The sequence below is a fragment of the Pholcus phalangioides genome, unplaced genomic scaffold, assembly GCF_987345545.1.
Source record: "Pholcus phalangioides strain wild (caught in Gottingen) unplaced genomic scaffold, Ppha-v1.0 ptg000013l_1, whole genome shotgun sequence".
Classification (NCBI taxonomy): Eukaryota; Metazoa; Arthropoda; class Arachnida; order Araneae; family Pholcidae; genus Pholcus; species Pholcus phalangioides.
This window is the reverse complement of record NW_028301606.1, coordinates 37,234,652-37,253,786: the sequence shown is the minus strand read 5'-3', so window position 1 is coordinate 37,253,786 and position 19,135 is coordinate 37,234,652. Positions and strand designations below refer to the sequence as shown.

The following is a 19,135-nucleotide window of genomic DNA, read 5'->3' as shown; positions in this document are numbered from 1 at the left end:
GACAAATCCCAGGTAGCCATGATGACTAAAAAACCTGTATTGACACCTAAAATTTTCTTTTTGTAGTTAATAAATTGTAGGCTGAGAACACTACAAAATGTTTGGAATTTATAGCAGCATGTCTGCCGACATGAAAGAGGGTAACTATGCCTTGAAAAAGTGAGAAGCATTATTTTACCTTTTTCTTCTGGTGGTAATTTTTTAGCACCTAAAAAAATTGTTCTGGTGCCTGGATTTTTTTTTTGCTATTTGTCCAGCCCTGTTATATTCATATTTATGGACAAAATTCATTATTCAACTGGCTTTCAGAGTGGTAATTCTCTGTGAATTTTAGGTCAAGGTGTAGGGTGGGGGGGAGTGAAGGACACTAGAAACTTTGAAAATTTTAAAGGTGTGGCAGCGAGATGGAATTATAATTTTATGTAAATATTTATTATTTGTCATGATGCAATTTATGCCATCATATCATTTATTTAACCCTTTCTAAGGCATACTTCCCGCCTACTTATACTTCTGAGATACTCCTTTGGGAAGTGCATATCACTATAATAGCTTGGGGCTTTTGCCATTATACGAGTCCAATAAATTCAATAAAATAAACGTTTTCATTTATCTGTATTCTGAAAACAACAAATCACGGATAAAAATTGAGAATTTCAGAGGGGAAAAAATAGCCTACGAAAGGGTTAAAAAAAATTTGATGTATTAGTTTTCCTGGGAAGTCTGAGGAGGATGTTTGGATTTGAGAACAAAAATATACTTTTTTTTTTTACCAGTGATGCTCTTACTATAATACTTCTACATTATATAATTTGTGATTTACTGTGGTTCTAGTTTTTTTTTTATTCTAATGTGTTCTGAAACAGATATGTGCATAAAATTGTACTTTGGCCAGAAAACCAAATCTACCTTTTTTTTTATAATCTGATTTTATTTGTATGATGATCTCTGTAACTGTGGAGATTTCCAGGTATTTCACCTCTTGACGAGCCATGTGGGGATCGAAGTGACCCTGGAAGGATTTTTGACCATTGGGCTATGCTAATAATTGTTCTGGCATATGTTTCACTCTTTCTTCCAGTTTTTTTTTCTTTTTCTAGTATTTGTTAAAGTTAGTTGTAAAAGGTGATAATGAAAACTTATTGATATTGGTCACAAAGTAAAATGTTATATTAACTTGCATGGATGATGGTTAAAAACAATAGTATCCAGTGTGAAGCTGACTTTGTATTCATATTTTGATTGGCAACAGCCCTTCGAATAATCCGCATCATTTGTTTTGGTTCCTCTATTTAGGAAAAAAAATTCTAAATAGTTTTGAGAGATAATAGAGAAAATAGCGTAGCTGTATTTTTAATTTTTTTTCTCTAGTTTTTTTGAGTTGAATTCTTTTCATTCCTTGTTTATGAGTATTAAAACATTTAGTGTAGAATATAAAAATTGTAATTAAAAACTATGTATGCCATGTTATGCTGGAGGGTTGAAAGAAATCAGCCAGAGACAATTTTTAACATCCTTTATTGGTCAAACACCCATTCCTTTATGGTCTTCGTGTGCTAACAAGAGTCTTCTGTGGTTTTCTAGAGAGCATTAAAGATCCTCCCGATGTTCTGGACAGGCAGAAATGCCTGGAGGCCTTGGCCGCCTTGCGTCATGCCAAATGGTTTCAGGTTTGCATATTTTTCACAATTGCTTTTCAGCCTTATGTAAAACTCAGTATATATTGTATTGTTCATGTTTTCTACCCTTTCCGCACACATGCAAAGTGCCGTATAATATCTATCCCCTGCGCAATTTTTCACATAAGCTGAGTGAACGGTCATTCTGCACACCTTTTATGGTGACTCACCGAATAGTAATTTGCAAATAACATGTAGTGGAAAAGGGGGGAGCACAAGTATATTGGTCGCTCTGTGTAGAAAACCCAGTATGCGTTGCATATTGTTATTGATAATATGCAAAACAGGTGATCACAAAAGAAACCGTTCATAATTAGCATCTGCTTGCAGAAAGGATACATGAGAAGTTTGTTTCTTTTTTCAGTAATGAACTTGAACCATAAAAGCCTTAAAAATTATGCATCAATTGTTAAAATAAGGGGATACTTTGGAATTATGACTAGAACAGCGATTTTCAATCTGTGTGCTGCAGTAAAAAGTGAAAAATGATGCACTGTATAAATAATCATATAGAGTTTGCATGTTTTTGCCATGAATGTAAAAATTTTCCCTTGAGGAAAATACTTGTTCAGAAAAAAATCAAGTACATTCGCAAACGAAAAATATGCGATGAGTACAAGAGACACCTTTGCATTGCATGTAAATCAATTTTATAAAAAGCACACTTATTAAAGTTACAAATAATACAGTTGGACTCCAATTTAACACCCATTTATTGCAAAATTCCGGCACAAAACGAGTTGTCATAAAATTTAATCATTGATTGCAGTTTGAAACAATAAAGATTTGTTCATTGGAAATTTCTTTTGCTCAGTGGGTTTGGCATGGTGTTGGTAGGTGTTATAACAGGGTTTGATTGTACAATGTTTGATAGCACAACAAATATTCAACTCTACTTTGGAGTGCAGTGATGGGGTTGTTGGTGATAAGTGTGGCATGTTTAGAATCTACGTCTTAAAACAGTGTTTCACAAAATGTGCATCACAGCTCCATGGGGGTATCTCCTACCTTTTTTAAAGGTGCTGCTGCAAGCTAAAAATATTTGTGTGGCTATTTATGCTTTGTGAAATGGTTCTTTTATAAGTGAAAATATGTATTGAACTACTAGGGAATCCGCGGATGAATCATGAATTGGGAAAGGGAGTCACTGTGTGCGAGACAGTGGCTCTCTCAAACCGTGGCTCCCATCTAACAGATGGCAACCGTATTTTTCAATCAAAACTGCAGTGACAGTTTTTATTTCTGTATACGTCATGTTTTTAAATTTAACATTAGTGGTCAAAGGGTTAATTTCATTCAGATTGACAATACTATCGATCGAGTCGTATTATGTACATTGCATACATTTAATCGCCTTTGTCACTATCCTGGCCAAAATACAGACACTTTATATTCGTTGTTTAGTGTGCTGTGAGATGGGGAAAGGGATGAAAATCGCTGAACTAGAATGATCTTTTGATATTCACACAGATGTGGTTATTTGAAAATTATTTAAATTTGCAAACAAAATTGGGATTGGTGTAATTTTCAGAGGTAGTTTCTATTTATGTAAGCAATGAATACTTAATCAGTTTTATTAAAATTTTCGTTCTATGTTTATGCGTATGTTATCGTTTCAATATATAATCTTGAATAGTATTGAACAGTGGATGAATAATTGATGCACAATTTTACATAGCATCTTCAACTATTGAATGTCGAATGATTCAATTCATTTTGGGTTTTCCACACAGACAATGTTGTGTTATAGACATCTAGTTCAACTTGTAGTCTCATGTGCAGTGTCTCATTTTTAAATGATCGTTTACTCTGAGCTGTGTGAAGAAGGATTGGAGCCTTTAAAGAAGGTTGGGATGTTTAATTTTCAAGTCATCCTTTGGTAGATTCTGATCTCGTATGGTACATGTGTTAAGCACCATACCCTGTATGAATCCCATCATTTGTTGCAATGCTTTGGTTAACATCTACTCCTTAGCCACAACAGACTGAACCAGATATCCCTTTATGTGACAAATGTTAGTCTCAAGACTGCTGAAAAATTGAAACATTTCTTAGCAGATTTATCACAGTGCTAAAAGTGAATGTTATCAGAATCAATACTGATTATGTAGCGAATACAAATATGAATGTGTGGTGCAGCATTTGTTAAATTTTTAAATGCGTTTTGGTACTTTTCATTTGATAGGTATATTTTTCCCCCCTTTTAACTTGTTTTGAGACAGAAATATGCTGTAATGTACCCTATTTTCAATGTTCCATTTCTTAGCATTGCAGCAGTGATTTTTCTTTTCTGGGTGATGTAATGCTTATCAACTGTACTGTATACGAGTGCCTGCAGTTCGGGGAATGTGTGCAAAACATGAGGCTGGAAAGTTTGAGAACTGAAGGTGTAATATATCTTCATCGTGTTGAAATTCTGCCTCAGAGGCATAAACGCATGATTATGGATACTGGGTACAAAATACTGACAGGAAAACTTGAAAAGTAGCAATTTCGGGTGAGATTCGTGTCAGTTTGAAAACTTTTATCCATAATCAGGCAAAACTGGTGGTTTTATTTCTTGCTATCCTGCCACATCTTGGATTTGTACTCTGGGTTTAACTAGGCAATGCAATGCACACTAAATTAATGCTAATTAGCTTTTTTATTTTGGGGTTTAGTTTTTGCCGTTGTATATTTTTCATAAAAATTTAACTTGTCTAATCGGGTAGTAAGTGAGAGTGGGATGGATAGCAGATTTCAACTGCCTTTGAAATTTGCACCGAGGTAGTTATGAGGGATAATTGGAAAGTGCTTGCTTAAACCCATGGAAATTATATGTTGAATGTCATTGGTTTTTTATCACTATCTCATGTTGTGATTGATTTTCAGGCTAGAGCCACATCCTTGCAGTCTTGTGTGATGGTCATACGCATACTTAGAGATCTGTGCCAACGAGTACCTACATGGGGGCATCTTAATGGATGGGTAAGCATAATATATCATTGCATCAGTAACAAAAAGCTTGATGAGTAATAAGTCTGATGAAAGCCCATGGCAAAATATTGCGAAGTTTCTACTTGTCAGATGCTGAGATTTTTCTTTAGAGCATACACCATCTGTCAAAACTTTTTTTATTCTTTTAAAAATGTTAATTGTAGCCCCTTCTGACTTTCTTTTCATGTCTGGGAGCAATTAAAAAGTTGATATGGTTTAGTCAACTCCTTAAATGCTGAGGTATCTCTTATCAAAGTAAATAGAAATACATTCACACTCTATCGTCATTGGTAAGGGCCATTTAAGTAATAGCATCGATAGGGGAGGGATTTCAGATTTGATGATGGGGATTGAATGATGAAACCAATCATCAACCATCCTTTATAAAAATGAAAAATTATTAATGGCACCTTTACTAGGAATACCAAAAATGAGAAAAACCTTTTGCTAGTCTAGTTTGTGGGCATCTGAACTAAAACATTTCTCTTACCTACCCCCCCCCCCCCAATAAATCCTCTATAGACCTCAAAGTTTTATAGGTATATATATATCTACAGATCCCTCACCCATGTCCTTCGTTACTTATAGCGAGGGCGTAGGCTAAACTGTTTTGCTGGCCTCTCACTCCCATTTGAATACATGCTATTTCAATGGGGGGTAGATGTGGTTATCAGTGGGATTGTCTACTTTCGCCCTGCTCCCTATGCTAAGCCCTACAGTGGAAGTCTTAAGAAATCTTGTCAAGCTTGGTCTGCTTTATTTTGGTCACTCTGAAATATCTTGGGTTCTTAACATGCTTTTATTTCCAATGTGACAGTTATAATGGAGATCAGCAAAATTTAAAAAAATTCTTAAAGGAATAAATAAATGGATTTAATTTTTCGTTAATGGCAGATCGCCACTCCCTTCCCCACCTTACACAATGCCACAACAGACAAAATGCCCAACGAGTACCATCCATGCTCCTGTATGATATAGATGAGAAAACTATGATGATTTGCTGGACAAGTCTCTTGTAGGACCCATTTTGCATTCTAAACCAATCTGATAATCATTGACTTGCCGGGACCAGACATATTCACAGTAATTCCATTAATTGCTAAATAGAAAGGAATTGCTCCAAATTACTCAAGTGGCGGTTTTTATGCAAACATCTTGTTGGTGACTCAACATCTTCGGAATTTAGAGAAACCATGATGTGAGCTCAATGCTCGGTACTTTTCATTGATTAGTAATGGCATATCACTCCTTTAATTAATGCTTAACTTTAACCAGTAATTAATGAACTTAAAACATAAGCTAAAAATTTATTCAGTCTAAAATGGAAGAAACGATCCCCATGCATACATAGCCAAGTTCACTACAGCAGTTTTTGCTGTAATGAACTTGGATATGTATGCACTAGGATGGTCAGACTCCCTATGTATATTCTCAAGGAGAAATATAATCAGAGACATATACAATGTTATATTGATCTTTGGAGGAGCCACAAAAGACATGTGCGCTAGGCACAAACCTTTTATGGGGTTGGGTTGCAATGAATTTTTCTTAAGAATTTGAGTTCTTGGCCTTCAAATAGCATTGAAATTAACAGAAATTGGTTATAATGACATAAATGTACTTTTTCCAATATTTTAATTTTTTTGCACATCTAAGTGGGGCATACAGTGCTCTGTGCTTCTCTCTCTCCACATTCATCTCTGATCCCGATATGCATTAGTAGGTAAGGGATTAGTAATGGCATATGAAAGCTGATGAAATTTTTCTGACAATGTTTGGGTAGACGGTAAGAGTTTTGTTGACTTTTACTGAGGAGGGGGTCAAAAATAGTTAAAAATCTGATGTAATGTTTGAATAGCCCTAACCCTGTGAACAAAAATTTCTTTTTTTTCCTTGAGTGAAAAAAAATTGGGTAAAGAGTTGTCAAAATGGGAAGGGGGGTGGGGAACCTGCTTCTCCCCCTCCTCCATTCATTTGCTGTATGTCAACAATAAAATATAGAACCTCTTGATAACGGACACCTATGGGGACCAAAGATTTCTTATTTTAAATTAATTTGAAAAAATACATTGAGGCTCATCGACATAATTTTTTAAAGAAAAGTGTGTGTGTGCTATGGGAGGTTCCACTATGCCACCACTTTTTAAGATTTATATAGCATGTTGACCGAATTTGTTACAAAAGCCTGTACTTAATAAAAGGGGAGATTAATAAGGTAGCAGTTTTACACTAAATTTAGAGCACCCATTATCCTTGTGAAGAACTACATTTGCATACAGCATTACATACATAGGAGTTTGTGACCTTCGGTGGTGGTTTATGGGAAAGATATGATATATATATATATTTGAGTTATATGGTTGTCATACTCTTTGTAATTGTCTAATATGCTTTCACAATTACTATAAATGGCATTTCGTGTTAATTGCACATAATTGATTGTGGGAGCTATTTTTTTTTTTTATTCTCTGGAACTTGTAAATAAGGCATACTGTTATTTTTGAAATCTTGTTTATTGTCTTATAAGTAAATTTCTTTTTTCTTATATCTCTCTCTCTCTCTCTCTCTCTCTGCCAAAATGTTTTGTATCTGTCACACTTGAATTGTTTTGGTTGAATATTCTTATTTACCACATCTTTGACTAATATAGTTATGGTGTTTGGTTCATGTGAGACATTAATGACATGATTTTTCTGTTTTTATTTTGTCTGACATTCTATTAGTTTGTACAATTCTTCAGAGTCATGTTTTTGTGGCCTTTGAAATTACACATTCTGATAACCTTTCAGGGTTTAAGCTAGATAAAAAAATTCCTTTAGCAAAAAGCGAAAATAGGGGGGAAAATCTTTAACAAAATGTTACAATGCTAATGATTGTTGATGTCTTCGCGTTTCAGTTTCGTACCTGCATTTTTGCAAAAGTGGCTACTACTTTCGCATTTTGCGAAAAATGCGACTAGCTTAAACCCTGTAACCTTCTATATTTCTGGATGTATTCCAATTCTTCTGTTAACCTTTGGCTTTATTTTTTTTTTTTTTTGTATTTTTTAACTGCTTTTATTCCAAATAAACACACAAATTTATTCTTTTTAAGAGATTGATATCTTCTTTGAAGGCCTTGTAATCAAAGGATGTGTACCTGTCTGGTTTATAGCCCAGGAATCAAGGGGGTTAAGGGAAATCTGGTGTGGGGAGAAAATGTTTTTTTAGTGACTTAACAACATTGTAATATGTTTAAATTTTTTAATATCATACAAATACAATGCCACAACAGGCAAAATGTCCAATGTGGTGGCTGAGAAAAAGATGCCCATAACAAATATGGATGTCATATAATTCACACAAAAATACAACAACCCAATTAAAAACAATCACAAATTATAAACAATATATACACACATGATAAAACATACACTGCCCATAAAGAATATTATGGTTGTCAGACTTACATATATAAATGTAACATATATCTAATACTAATCGTGTTTGAACACTCGGGCATTCTATGAGAGCAGTGTTTTCCTAAGTGGGCAATATTGGATGATATACAATATTACATACATATGATGGAATGATCGGGGCAATAGAAGCTATGGTTATAACATAGGATTCTATAGGCTTGTTGGGGGGGGGGGCTGATGAGAGAAAGTGTTTCTGATTAAGGGGGCGATGAAACAAAAAAGTTTGGAAAACTATTATAGGATTGACATATGGGGTAAATGTTCTGGTTGCTAAATATCTGAATGAGAGGACATATGCTGCATATGTCATGAGAGTTAAGAGGTTAACCCTCTTAATTGCCACGGGTGTATTTATACACTTTTACTCTTTGTAATCGAAAAGGGGAAGGAGTGGGTCGTATAAGATTTTGTCAGCAGTTAAGGGGTTAATACCAGGGTTGGGGTTTTGGACAGGACACGCGGGATAAACTGTCCAAAACCTCCCAAGTTTCAAAATATTATGTGGAAATCTTTTGGATTTTTTTTTTCTTTTCATGATACTAATATATTAAAAAAATACTAGCACAAAATAAAACTAAATAAAAAATATTTCAAAAAGGTGTCTTTTTTTTTTCCCCCCCCTTAAGTAAATTGTTTCACCAAATTGATGGTTTTAAGTTGGAAATCTGGTAGTAAATTAATATCACTCATATAACTGTTTAAATAAACACTGTTTTCAATTTTTTTAGTTTGTTATAAATGTTATTTCTACTTCACATCTTATTTTTCATGTATGATTATAAAGCAGGTACTGTATTTAGGACAGTGATACTGTTTTGAATTTCAAAATTTTATTATATTTAATGTAATTAATAATATATAATTTATATAATATAAAGTTTAATATTTGATTATAGAAGTCACCTTCATCAAATTGCAAAGTTTTTCACTTATAGTTATAAATAGGAGGTTTTGGACAGTACGGTAAAAACCACTGTAAATACTGTCCAAAACCTTGCCAACCCTGGTTAATACAGCATTTGTTTGTTTGTTGTCCAGTGTTGACCCGCTGGCATATTTTTTGTGGTTTGTGTTCTGAATCTAGATAAAAGTGTAGTCCGATGTCCACAAAAGTTATTAAAAAGCATTTTTCAGTTGTGCATATATGTAATTATTATTTTTTCTTTAGGCTCTAGAGCTCTTAGTTGAAAAGGTTTTGAGCAGTAGCGGTCAGTGTCTGTCTCCTGGAGATGCATTGCGCCGTGTATTTGAAGCTATAGCTGGAGGCATTCTCCTCCCAGGTATTTTTTTATTGTCTATGAAAATATAATTACGTAAATGTAAATGACTTTCAACGGGGGGAGTACTTATAGAGTACAAGTGATTGCAAACCACTGGAGTGAGATATAATTTCCTAATTAGCTTTTGAATGGTAGACAAGTTGTAATAAAGTAATATCTTTATATATACATTGGAACTTTGAATTATCAAAAATTCAAATTAACAAACTTTTATGAACTTACCTTGTTTTCTAATCTAATGTTGATATTTTGGATAATTAATTTGAAGTTTAAGGAGAAAAAATGATTTTAGAATGAGCAAATTTAAAATCCTCAAGCCATAACATGTTTTTTCTCTTGACCTATTTGTTTAATCTTCATTATCCAGGGCTATTGGCTGTTGACAAATTTATCTTTGAAATAAAATTTGAAAACTTCTTAGGTTTTGGAATTTAGGTGTATGATGGGTGCTGTTTTTTATTTATTTTTTTTACCTTCTGGCTTGAACAGCCATGTAATATTCTGTCCACTGAGCAACATGCAAAGAATTGTCTAGCTAGTCCTAAAGATAATTTCTGGTTTTATTTGACAACGTTTAATAAAAATATGAGCACTTCCTTTGAAAATCTTGCCCTTTTGTTTGTCAGAATTGGATTTGCTTCTCGGGGCGGATTTATTGTTTTTAATTTAATTCAAAGAGACATTACTGGTTTCATCATAAACTAACAAAACCATGTGATCTAAATTTGTATCAAAAATTATGTGCTGAATCAATCTTCTAAAAGGCTCTGGATGACTGAACAATTTTGGAAGAATTCAAAATGCTAATATGTAAATTTTCCAGTTCTTTTATTTTTATATATTTTTTATTTATATAATGCTTATTTTTAATATTGTTGATGCATTGTTAAATGCATCAAAATTGTGTACCACTCAATATGAATTGAGGTGTTCAACCTCTGGAAACAGATTTCCCTAAGAAATAGATTTGTAACTGATGATACCAATAACTGTTCCTGTAAATCAGGCTTTAAGCATGGTCAAGAAATTTTACAGTGATGTGTAGTAAAGATCGGTGGAATAATATAGCAATTAAGATTATTAATTCTGTGTGGATATTGATGATTAAGTTGCCATTTGCAGTCATTTTACGGATCCAATGTATATTAATTGGATAATTTGGTCTTTCTTTTTCTACTGCTACTGTCCCAGGGGTGCAAGAGCTGCGCCAAAACTGTTCTCTTGCTACATGGTGCGCCGAATCCCTGCTCATTTGCGTCAGTTCTTGTTTGTGGTTCGCGGAGGTACCGCTAATGCACTGTAGCGCGTCAAATACCCGGAATTTAGGAAAAAGAAGCATGAAAATTTTGTTCACCGGTCATGCTCTTTCTGAGGCACAGAAAAAGATACGGGGGCCAGAGAAACTTCAAATTTTTTTTCACTTTCCACCATCTACCACAATCGCGTTATCTCGTGACCTTGAAAAGTAGTTCCACTACCATGAAGTATAAAGTCCTTATACTGTTATTGGTTAACCGGCGGGCTATCAAGGTCCCTGAATGAATGTCGAATTTTCCGATTTCAGAGACCTTTTCTCCTGCGGGTTATATACTGGAGAAACTCTGAAAATAACTGTAATTTTGTGGCTGCCAACCTGCGTTCAAAGACGGCATACATCGAAAAGGGGAATGGTTTACTCGTTCAAATTACCAACATTTTTCAAAGCTCATTGGGAAAAAATGGGGTCTGTAAAAACTCCAGCTAAAATATTCATAGTTTTATCAACCCATATGCGGTCGTGTGGTCATCATTGGCGGTTGCAGATTGTGAAAATTTCACATTGCGAAAATCCGAATTTGGTGAACACAGGGGCGCTCGAGGAAAAAATTTTTTACCCATTCGAAATCGGTTTTTTGGCGCTACTGACGGCAGTTTTTTTTATCAACAAAGCTTTTTTCACCCTTTCAACTCCATTTGGTACCCTTCCTAGAGCGGCGCCCAATATGGCCGCACGGTCCGCCACTGCATTGGTGGGGGAGGGGCATGCTCTTAACAATAGTCAAAGGAAGGAGTTTGTACTAGGAGCATGTGCTCATTTTGCATAACTTCTGTGAGGTACCTTTTTTATATTAATATCCTACCTTTCCAAAACATGTTGGAGAGAATGAAATGTTTGCACTCCCTCACGTATTGCTGGGATGTTGCTTAACATTGTATCACCAACAGAACTATTAATTATGTGTGATGAATGGGTTGCACTACAATGCAAAGAATTACAAGAAGTGAAATCAGTTCAGAGAATAGATATTGGGCAGACATATTCAAACTTTGTAACCTTGAAAGCAACCCAAAGTTCAAAATTTTGCTAGTTTTGGTGAAGGCTTTTTCATCTTTAGCACATGGTAACGCAGACAGTGAAAGAGAGTTCATTGTTAACAAATAAATAAAAGTCTGTTCGAACATTGAAAAATCTGTCCATAGAATGCTTTAATATAATAAGGCATACAAAATCTTATATTCAAGCGCATGAAAAATTTGAAAAAAATTATCATTGAGATGCTGAACTTCTGAAAGCGACTCGTGATTCGTAATCTATTAACATGCTCTATTAGGTTGAGAAATTGTTTAAGTAAATAAGATATTTATATTTTTCTCGTTTTTTGCATTTTACTTTTAAATTTAATAATTTCTTTAAATTCTGTGAGAAGCTCATTTTTTTTTTATGGAAACCCTTATTATATTCTTCACGCACTTTTTTTGCTATATCAGGATGAATAAGATTTTGGTGTTCACGCAGCAGAAATTCTTGCTGCCTAGATTTTTAGTATGCATGTTGCTTAATTTGAAAAGAGTCTAATAATTTTTATTCGTCGTTTCAGTAATGCATGTTTTAGTAGTGACATAAGATAATTCAGAAAAAATTTAAATAGATTTTAATTTGTGAAGGAAATTTATTTAGATTTATTTGTTTCAACCATTTTTGGCAAAACTTTTGGCATTTCACAGAAAAATTATTCCTTATATTGCAGATATAGTTCGTTTTTAGTTCTGCTCCATTTTCAAAATTTCTGCTTCAAAAAATAAAATTTGCCAGTCCGAAATAGATGAGGGGCGCTTGCACCCCTGCTGTCCCCGTTGAGCTTTTAATTAACCAAGTTTGATTTCATACAGATTAAAATAAAATATTTGTCTTCTGATTCTAAAAAAAACACCTATGTAAATTGTAAACTGGTAAAGTTGTTTGCTTTGACGTATTGAATTGTGTTATGTAATTTGACAATTTTTTTCCCCATAGGTGGTGGTGGTCTAGTAGATCCATGTGAGAAAGAACCTACTGATGCCCTTGCTGGTTTATTCAATCAAGAACGTGAAGACATTACAGCCAGTGCTCAGGTACTGTTAATTTTTTAGACAATCAAAGTTACTCAGCCTTGTCAAAAATAGATTGCAGATGGCAACACTATACATAACAAGCATTACAGGGAAACAAACTTCACTGAAGGTTCACTATACATACACACACATTCCAACATGTACCAAATCGTTAGAGGTTTCACAAAGGAATATGGACAAGGTGCATGTCTGGTTCAGTAGTAGTAGCCTTGTCTGTATCCTTTAAAAGTTTGGGCAAAATACAGTGTGAAACCTGTGTATAACGATATTCTATTTGGTGTCTGTGAAATTCCTATTAATAGGAAATATTGCAAATGCTCAAACTATCTACAGTGATAACCTCTCTATAACAATTTTTTCTACATCCCTGCAGTATCGTTACAGACAGGTTTCACTGTATGTGGGAAATTTCTCTTTGTATTGAAAACTACTGAAAGTTAACTTCTATAGTGTAATACACTTGAGTTTGTTGAAATGTTAAAATTGTGGTTTTTTTTTTTTTTTTTAAATCTCATTTTTCTCTATGGTATCTAGTTTTTCTGTTTACTGTGATTTTATTACTGTGCCTGAACTTCTGAAAGGCAATATTATCTGTGTGTGTAATATATATATATATATATATATGTGTGTGTGTGTGTTAAAATACTGAATTTTGTTGTAGCATGCTTTGAGACTCATTGCGTTCCGCCAAATACATAAAGTATTGGGCATGGATCCTCTTCCTCCTCCCAAGTTCACCCGAGGTCAGTTTCCGAGGAAAAGACGTCGTGATAATGTGGGTGAAGGGTCTGAAAATGAAGGTGATGCCTCTTTTCTTTTTTCTTTATGTAATATTAAATCAGTTTATTTTCATTTTTTTGATTTATGAATGTACCTTAAAAGGCTGTGAACTTAAATTTTTAAGCAGTACATCATTAAAATCAATTGCGTTAAATGCTTATATCTGAGGATGTATAAATGATGCATCAAAACATAGTTCTACGAGTAGATCTTGTTCAGACGAATCCAATGGTGTCCCATTTATGCGAGTTTTGAGTACCAGACCAGTTTGTACCACCATGCTTTAAGCATTTTTATCTTAACAAGCATATGGTGTATATAGAAGATAGCTATGCCCATGATGAGTTCCTGTTTTCTTAAGTCAATGATGCTGCATTGATGTTAAGACCTAATCAAGTTTGTACAGTGGTGTCAGAGCCAGGGAGCAGTGGGTGCTCAAGCATCCACAGAATTTGTGTTACAGGTTTCAGCACCCACAGGTATGAAATACTTCCGACTGAGTTTGTATACCATACCAGTTTTCCCTCCATGTTACTGTTAGCTAAAGACTTGTTTATATTATAACATTTTACACCTTTCCTATTTTTTTAGTTTATTAGCCTGGTTTATTAGAACTTTAATGTATCGGAACTATTAATTTAAAATTTTTGTTTTATGAAGTTTGTAACACATGCAGTGAAGCCTCATTAGCAGATCACTTTTAAAAGAGCAAAAGCATTACCTTTTAAATAGAAGTGACCCATTATATGGAGCATAACTGGACGTTTTGCTGCTGCTATTGATGCCTTCATCCAGAAAATAGAAACAAATTTTAATTATTCCAACGAGTTTGGGTCATGAAAGTTTCATAATTACATATTTAAATAAGGATTTTTCTACTTTTTAAAATTCTCAAATTTTTTTTTGCATGTTTATGGAAATAAACGTATTTGCATTTGATATAGCAGTTTACTTCTTTTCAAGCATCAGGGCTCCTACTTTTTTAACCTTTTGGTAAAATGTCCTACGTTCTAGGTTTTGTCTTACTTTGTGGCTTTTGTCCTACTTTTTTACCCAAATCTTTGTCAATAAAATGTAACTTTTTTAAATCAGGGAATCATCCAAGTATTGCTAAAGCAGGTTGCTTGGGTGGTGTATATGGGGTCAAATGGTTTGTTAATTTCTTTTTTGCTTAGTTTGAGGGTTAAAAATTAGTTTTGTGCTACAAATCGAGATGTGCCCATTAAAAACTGTCTGGATGGAAAAAAAATATTTACTGAAATTCCATGGTCTTTTAGACTATTCATTATATAGTAACTAACATTTGTCATTCAAAATTTTTACATTTTGTGTGTAGATGAAATAACAGGTTGCATAACAAAGCAGTTGGGTACATAGGCCTATTCTAGGTTTTGTGATTGACTGCTGTTCAATAGCATTCCATTGTCTTCTGTATTTTTAGAGCAAGCAGAGCCATAAACAGTGTTAACAATGCTCTGTAAAGAAGAAATAAAATTGCTTCATTCGTCAAAAACAATGATGCTGTGATTGAACAGTAAAATGCAAACAAATCTCTTTAAAAAAGGATAGATAGCTTTTCTGTTCTCTTATTTACATTGAACCTTGTGATTTACACATATTGCACTGTGCTTTTGGAAATAGTCTTGAGGGAGCCTTAAAAAATGTGAATATCTTTAAAATTTGCTATTAATCCAGGAAGAGAGTTGAAAGACTGAACATGGGAAGACTCCTTAAAAATATGTGTATAATATATATTGTGAGGAGATACAGAAAAGAATATCTGATGCTAGTATGCTGTTTTGACCCAGAATTGTTTTTGGGAACCAAGTCATTTCTCTCATTTTACTTTGGCTTTAGTCAATCTTACAGGATACTGGATTAGTGCTATGAAAAAAGTTTAATGAGTTTTGTCTTATAACTATATTAGGCTATAATTGTTATCTGGGGGGGGGGGGGGGGAAGAGTCCCGCCTACTTTTTCTAATTTTTTGTGTGGGAGCCCTGTATCATAAATGAAAATAAAACATTCTTTATATTGATCGCTGGGGGAAAAAAGCAATGTCTAGTTTCATTTGCATGGAATTGATAGTTGAAGCCAATCTTCTTTAGAGAAAATGATAGAAGTAGGTCTGCTGTTCTTTCCAAATTTTCTCATTAGCATGGGTGCCAAAATTACCATCTTGCGCAATTCTGCTCTAATAGTGTTTTCATAGTTTTTCGCCAAATCAAAATTGCAAATTTTGTCTCGGTTTGCCCAGAATTTTGGAAAAGGGACGCCTAAAAACTGTTCCGGCTTGTCTCAATAATTGTCTCGAAACAATTTTTTCTGAGAAGAGAGTGTTTTATTTTTCTGTACTTTTCAGCACCACTTCCCCTTCTCCCATGTTCTTTAGTCACGCTATGTCGTGACATTGAAAAAATGTCTGAAAATAGTGGGCAAAAAGTCTGTAGAAACTTTAAAAATTAATAAATACCGGAAAAATTAACCAAAATAATCTTTTTGCGGAGGTTAGCATCGCTAGATCACTGAAATTTTTTTTTAAGACAGAAAAAAAAAAAAAAAAAAACATCTGATAGGTGACACTGGTACAAGCGACTTTGGTAGAAATATGCAAATGAGACGGTTATGAGAACTTGTGCTCTTAATCCACAACCAGTTCACCATTGTAAACCGTGTATGTGGACCTGCTGCGCTCTGCCGTTGCTGGATTTATGACTCCTACAATGTGATATTCCCTGTGGTGGTCATGTGGAACACATACTGCTGTAATAAAAGATTTGGAGACATTCTGTTCATTATTTGCGTATCTTTTCTTTGACTTGTGTACATCAGTGCCACCTATCAGATGTTTGAGTTTTTCCCGTCTTAATTCCAGTGACCTAACCCCGCAAACTGTTTTTTATTTCGGTTTTTATGGATTTTTAGTTTGATTACATTGCAAAGTAGAGTATTGGAAAAAAAACTCTCTGGCTAACCATGTGTGCTTTTCATACTTTGCAAGCACTACAGATATATTTTTTACAATTGAGCAAAAATTTTCAATAAAAAATATTCAATTTTTATTAGCCCTCGCAACTTTACCCCAAGAGTTTTTTTAAGTGCAGCAAACGTTGAACCGATAATCCATCTGGTCTCTGATTTGATTAAGAGATTTGAGTCACTGATTTTTATTAATTTTTTGGAATTTTCCAGCAAGTTCAGCGTTCGACTTTGTCCCCAAAAATCGCATTGGGATAACTGTGGGCCCCTTATTTCTGTGCTCAGATGGCAAAATGTTGTCACTTTTCCCAAAAAAATTGAGTTGCTCTCATTCCGGAGTCTAGCAAATCGAATGAGTAATTTAGATTTTTATAAACCATAAAATTATATTTTGTTTTACTCATCAGAAAATTAAAAATTTATAATTATATAATTAATATTTTGCTTTAATTATTCTAATGAATTAATGTTTAAAAATGAAATTGTAATATGTGAAAAAAGTTCATGTTATATACGTATTGTGCTTTCAACATTATCAAAAAGCATTTATTTAGGTTTTTAATGATTTAAACCAGGTTTTTTTTTATGCATGTCACGTCAAAAATCCAATCCTGGTTTTAGACTCCATAAAGATAATACATATATTTCCAAAAAGTGATCCTCAGTAAGCTGAGTGACTCATTACCTGGCCAATTGCTAACATATAGTTTTTCAAATATTATATATATATATATATATATATTTTTTTTTTTATAAAAGATGCGTTTCTTGCTTATTCTGAGGACTTTTTTTCATGGGGACATTAATGTGAAAATCTAATTTTGACAGGAACGAATGGGAAGAAAGACAAGAAAGAAGATGATTCTAATGCCAAGATGGATGTTGAAACACCAGAAGCAAAGGCTTGAATAATGGACTATTTAATGTAGTTCATAGGATTTTTTTCTCATATATATATCATGATGGTTCCCTTTTTAACAGCAGACTTGGATGGAAAATGATGTACATTGCATTCTTTTTTTTTTTTTTTTTTTTTTTTCATTCTTTCCATTGGAACAACAATGAGTATCTTTTGTTATTGTGACTTGTCACAGACCAAATTCTTTGTATGATGAAGGCACTGGAATTTACTCCCACAGCTCACCATTTTAAAACCCTGTCAGACAATGCAGGAGTGAATCTTATTCGTGATTGTGTGGTATTGGCTCGAGAAAAAAGAAATTTGTTGTATGTATTATTCTGGAAGTACATTTTTCTCTTTTCTTTTTTTTTCTTTCCCAAGTAATATCGTATGTCAGATGTAAGATATGGGAACTTTAAGAAAAATGATTTATTAGTTTTACCTTTCTTCCCAGCACTATATTTCATTAGCTGTCATTCAGAAATAAATTCGTTCACATTTGTGTTTGCTGTTTTTTAATTGCATATTTGTTTACAATTTTATTTTGTTTTTTCTCACTCTTAAAGTCAGATTTTATATTGAAAAAAGAGTTGCAACCAATGTTTGCTGTTAGCCACATGTAATCTTTTTTGCCATGTGAAAGAAGTTTATTATACAGCAATATTCAAAAGTTACGCAATAGTTGGGAGCAATGATAACTGCGTGAGTATGATTTTGCTTAGAAGTAGGGGAAACACTGATATCCCTTGGGCATAATAAACTTCGAAGCACTTGAAATAGCTTTAACAATATTGTATTCTAAATTGTTTTTGGAGTGCACAATATAAGAAATATATTTCCTTACAACCAGGGCCGTATTGTGCTTTTTTGGGCCCTCCCTGAGAATTATTACTAAGGCTCGGATTTAGCTATAGCTTTGCATATTTTGCTATTTTTGATAAAAAGTAAATTTTTCCCTGTTATTCCAATTCCACTTCAGACTGGTTTTTCCTGTTCAGGTCTCTGACCAGAGCTCTTAGGGCTAGAATTTTTATGCACTAAAAAATGAAAAGCTGTTGGAGATTATAAACACCCCTGCTATTCACGAAATTCAAATTTTTTTGACCGATCGGCAATGACATTGAATTTTTAGAGCATAAGGCCAATGTTTTATGCTCTAAAAATTTTCCAATTAAAAAAAAAAAGTGGATTTTTTCAAAAAAATCCAATGTTGAAGTGCCAATGATGTAATACAATGCACTTCACTAGTGTGTGGCTGCAAATTGATTAATAATCTGAATTGGTGATAGTAACTCGTAGGAAAAATTGGTCTGGGGGAAATTTCAAGTTCATCAAATAAAACATTTTCATTTTGTGCAATGGTTTTTGACGCTAAATACTTGGCTGGATATTTTACCTATAGGTGACAACACTCGAAAGGGAAATTTTGGCCTGAGATTGTACCTCACTGCATCTGATCGAGTGGAAAGACTTGATCTTAAGGCTTTTAACTGGAGTAGGTCCAGATAAAAGCCATAGGGCCTCCAAGTTTCCAAATTCTTCGAAAGTTACCATTATAGTAACTAAATTTTAGTATCGATTGTGAATGATTAGTGTGAAATCAAATTTTCAACATGCCTAAAGTGAAGCGAAGGGCTTCACAGAAACTGGAGAAATTCGTTTCTGACTGGTGAGAAAGTGTTATGTACACATGAAATAATACTGCTTT

At 33.8% G+C, this 19,135-nt stretch overlaps 1 protein-coding gene across 4 annotated transcripts in view; it reads left to right on the top strand.

The window, feature by feature from the left end:
• Zn72D (Zinc-finger protein 72D) overlaps positions 1-17,931 on the top strand; it is a 46,199-nt gene extending 28,268 nt beyond the window's left edge. For all 4 annotated transcript variants that reach the window (XM_089241327.1, XM_089241326.1, XM_089241325.1 and 1 more), the window contains exons 17-22: positions 1,585-1,670; positions 4,551-4,646; positions 9,284-9,395; positions 12,670-12,767; positions 13,429-13,567; positions 17,355-17,931. In XM_089241327.1, coding sequence (XP_089097453.1) covers positions 1,585-1,670; positions 4,551-4,646; positions 9,284-9,395; positions 12,670-12,767; positions 13,429-13,567; positions 17,355-17,434 — 611 coding nt within the window. In that variant the 3' untranslated portion in view covers positions 17,435-17,931. The remainder of the gene's footprint in view (positions 1-1,584; positions 1,671-4,550; positions 4,647-9,283; positions 9,396-12,669; positions 12,768-13,428; positions 13,568-17,354) is intronic.
• The last annotated feature ends 1,204 nt before the right edge of the window (positions 17,932-19,135 follow it).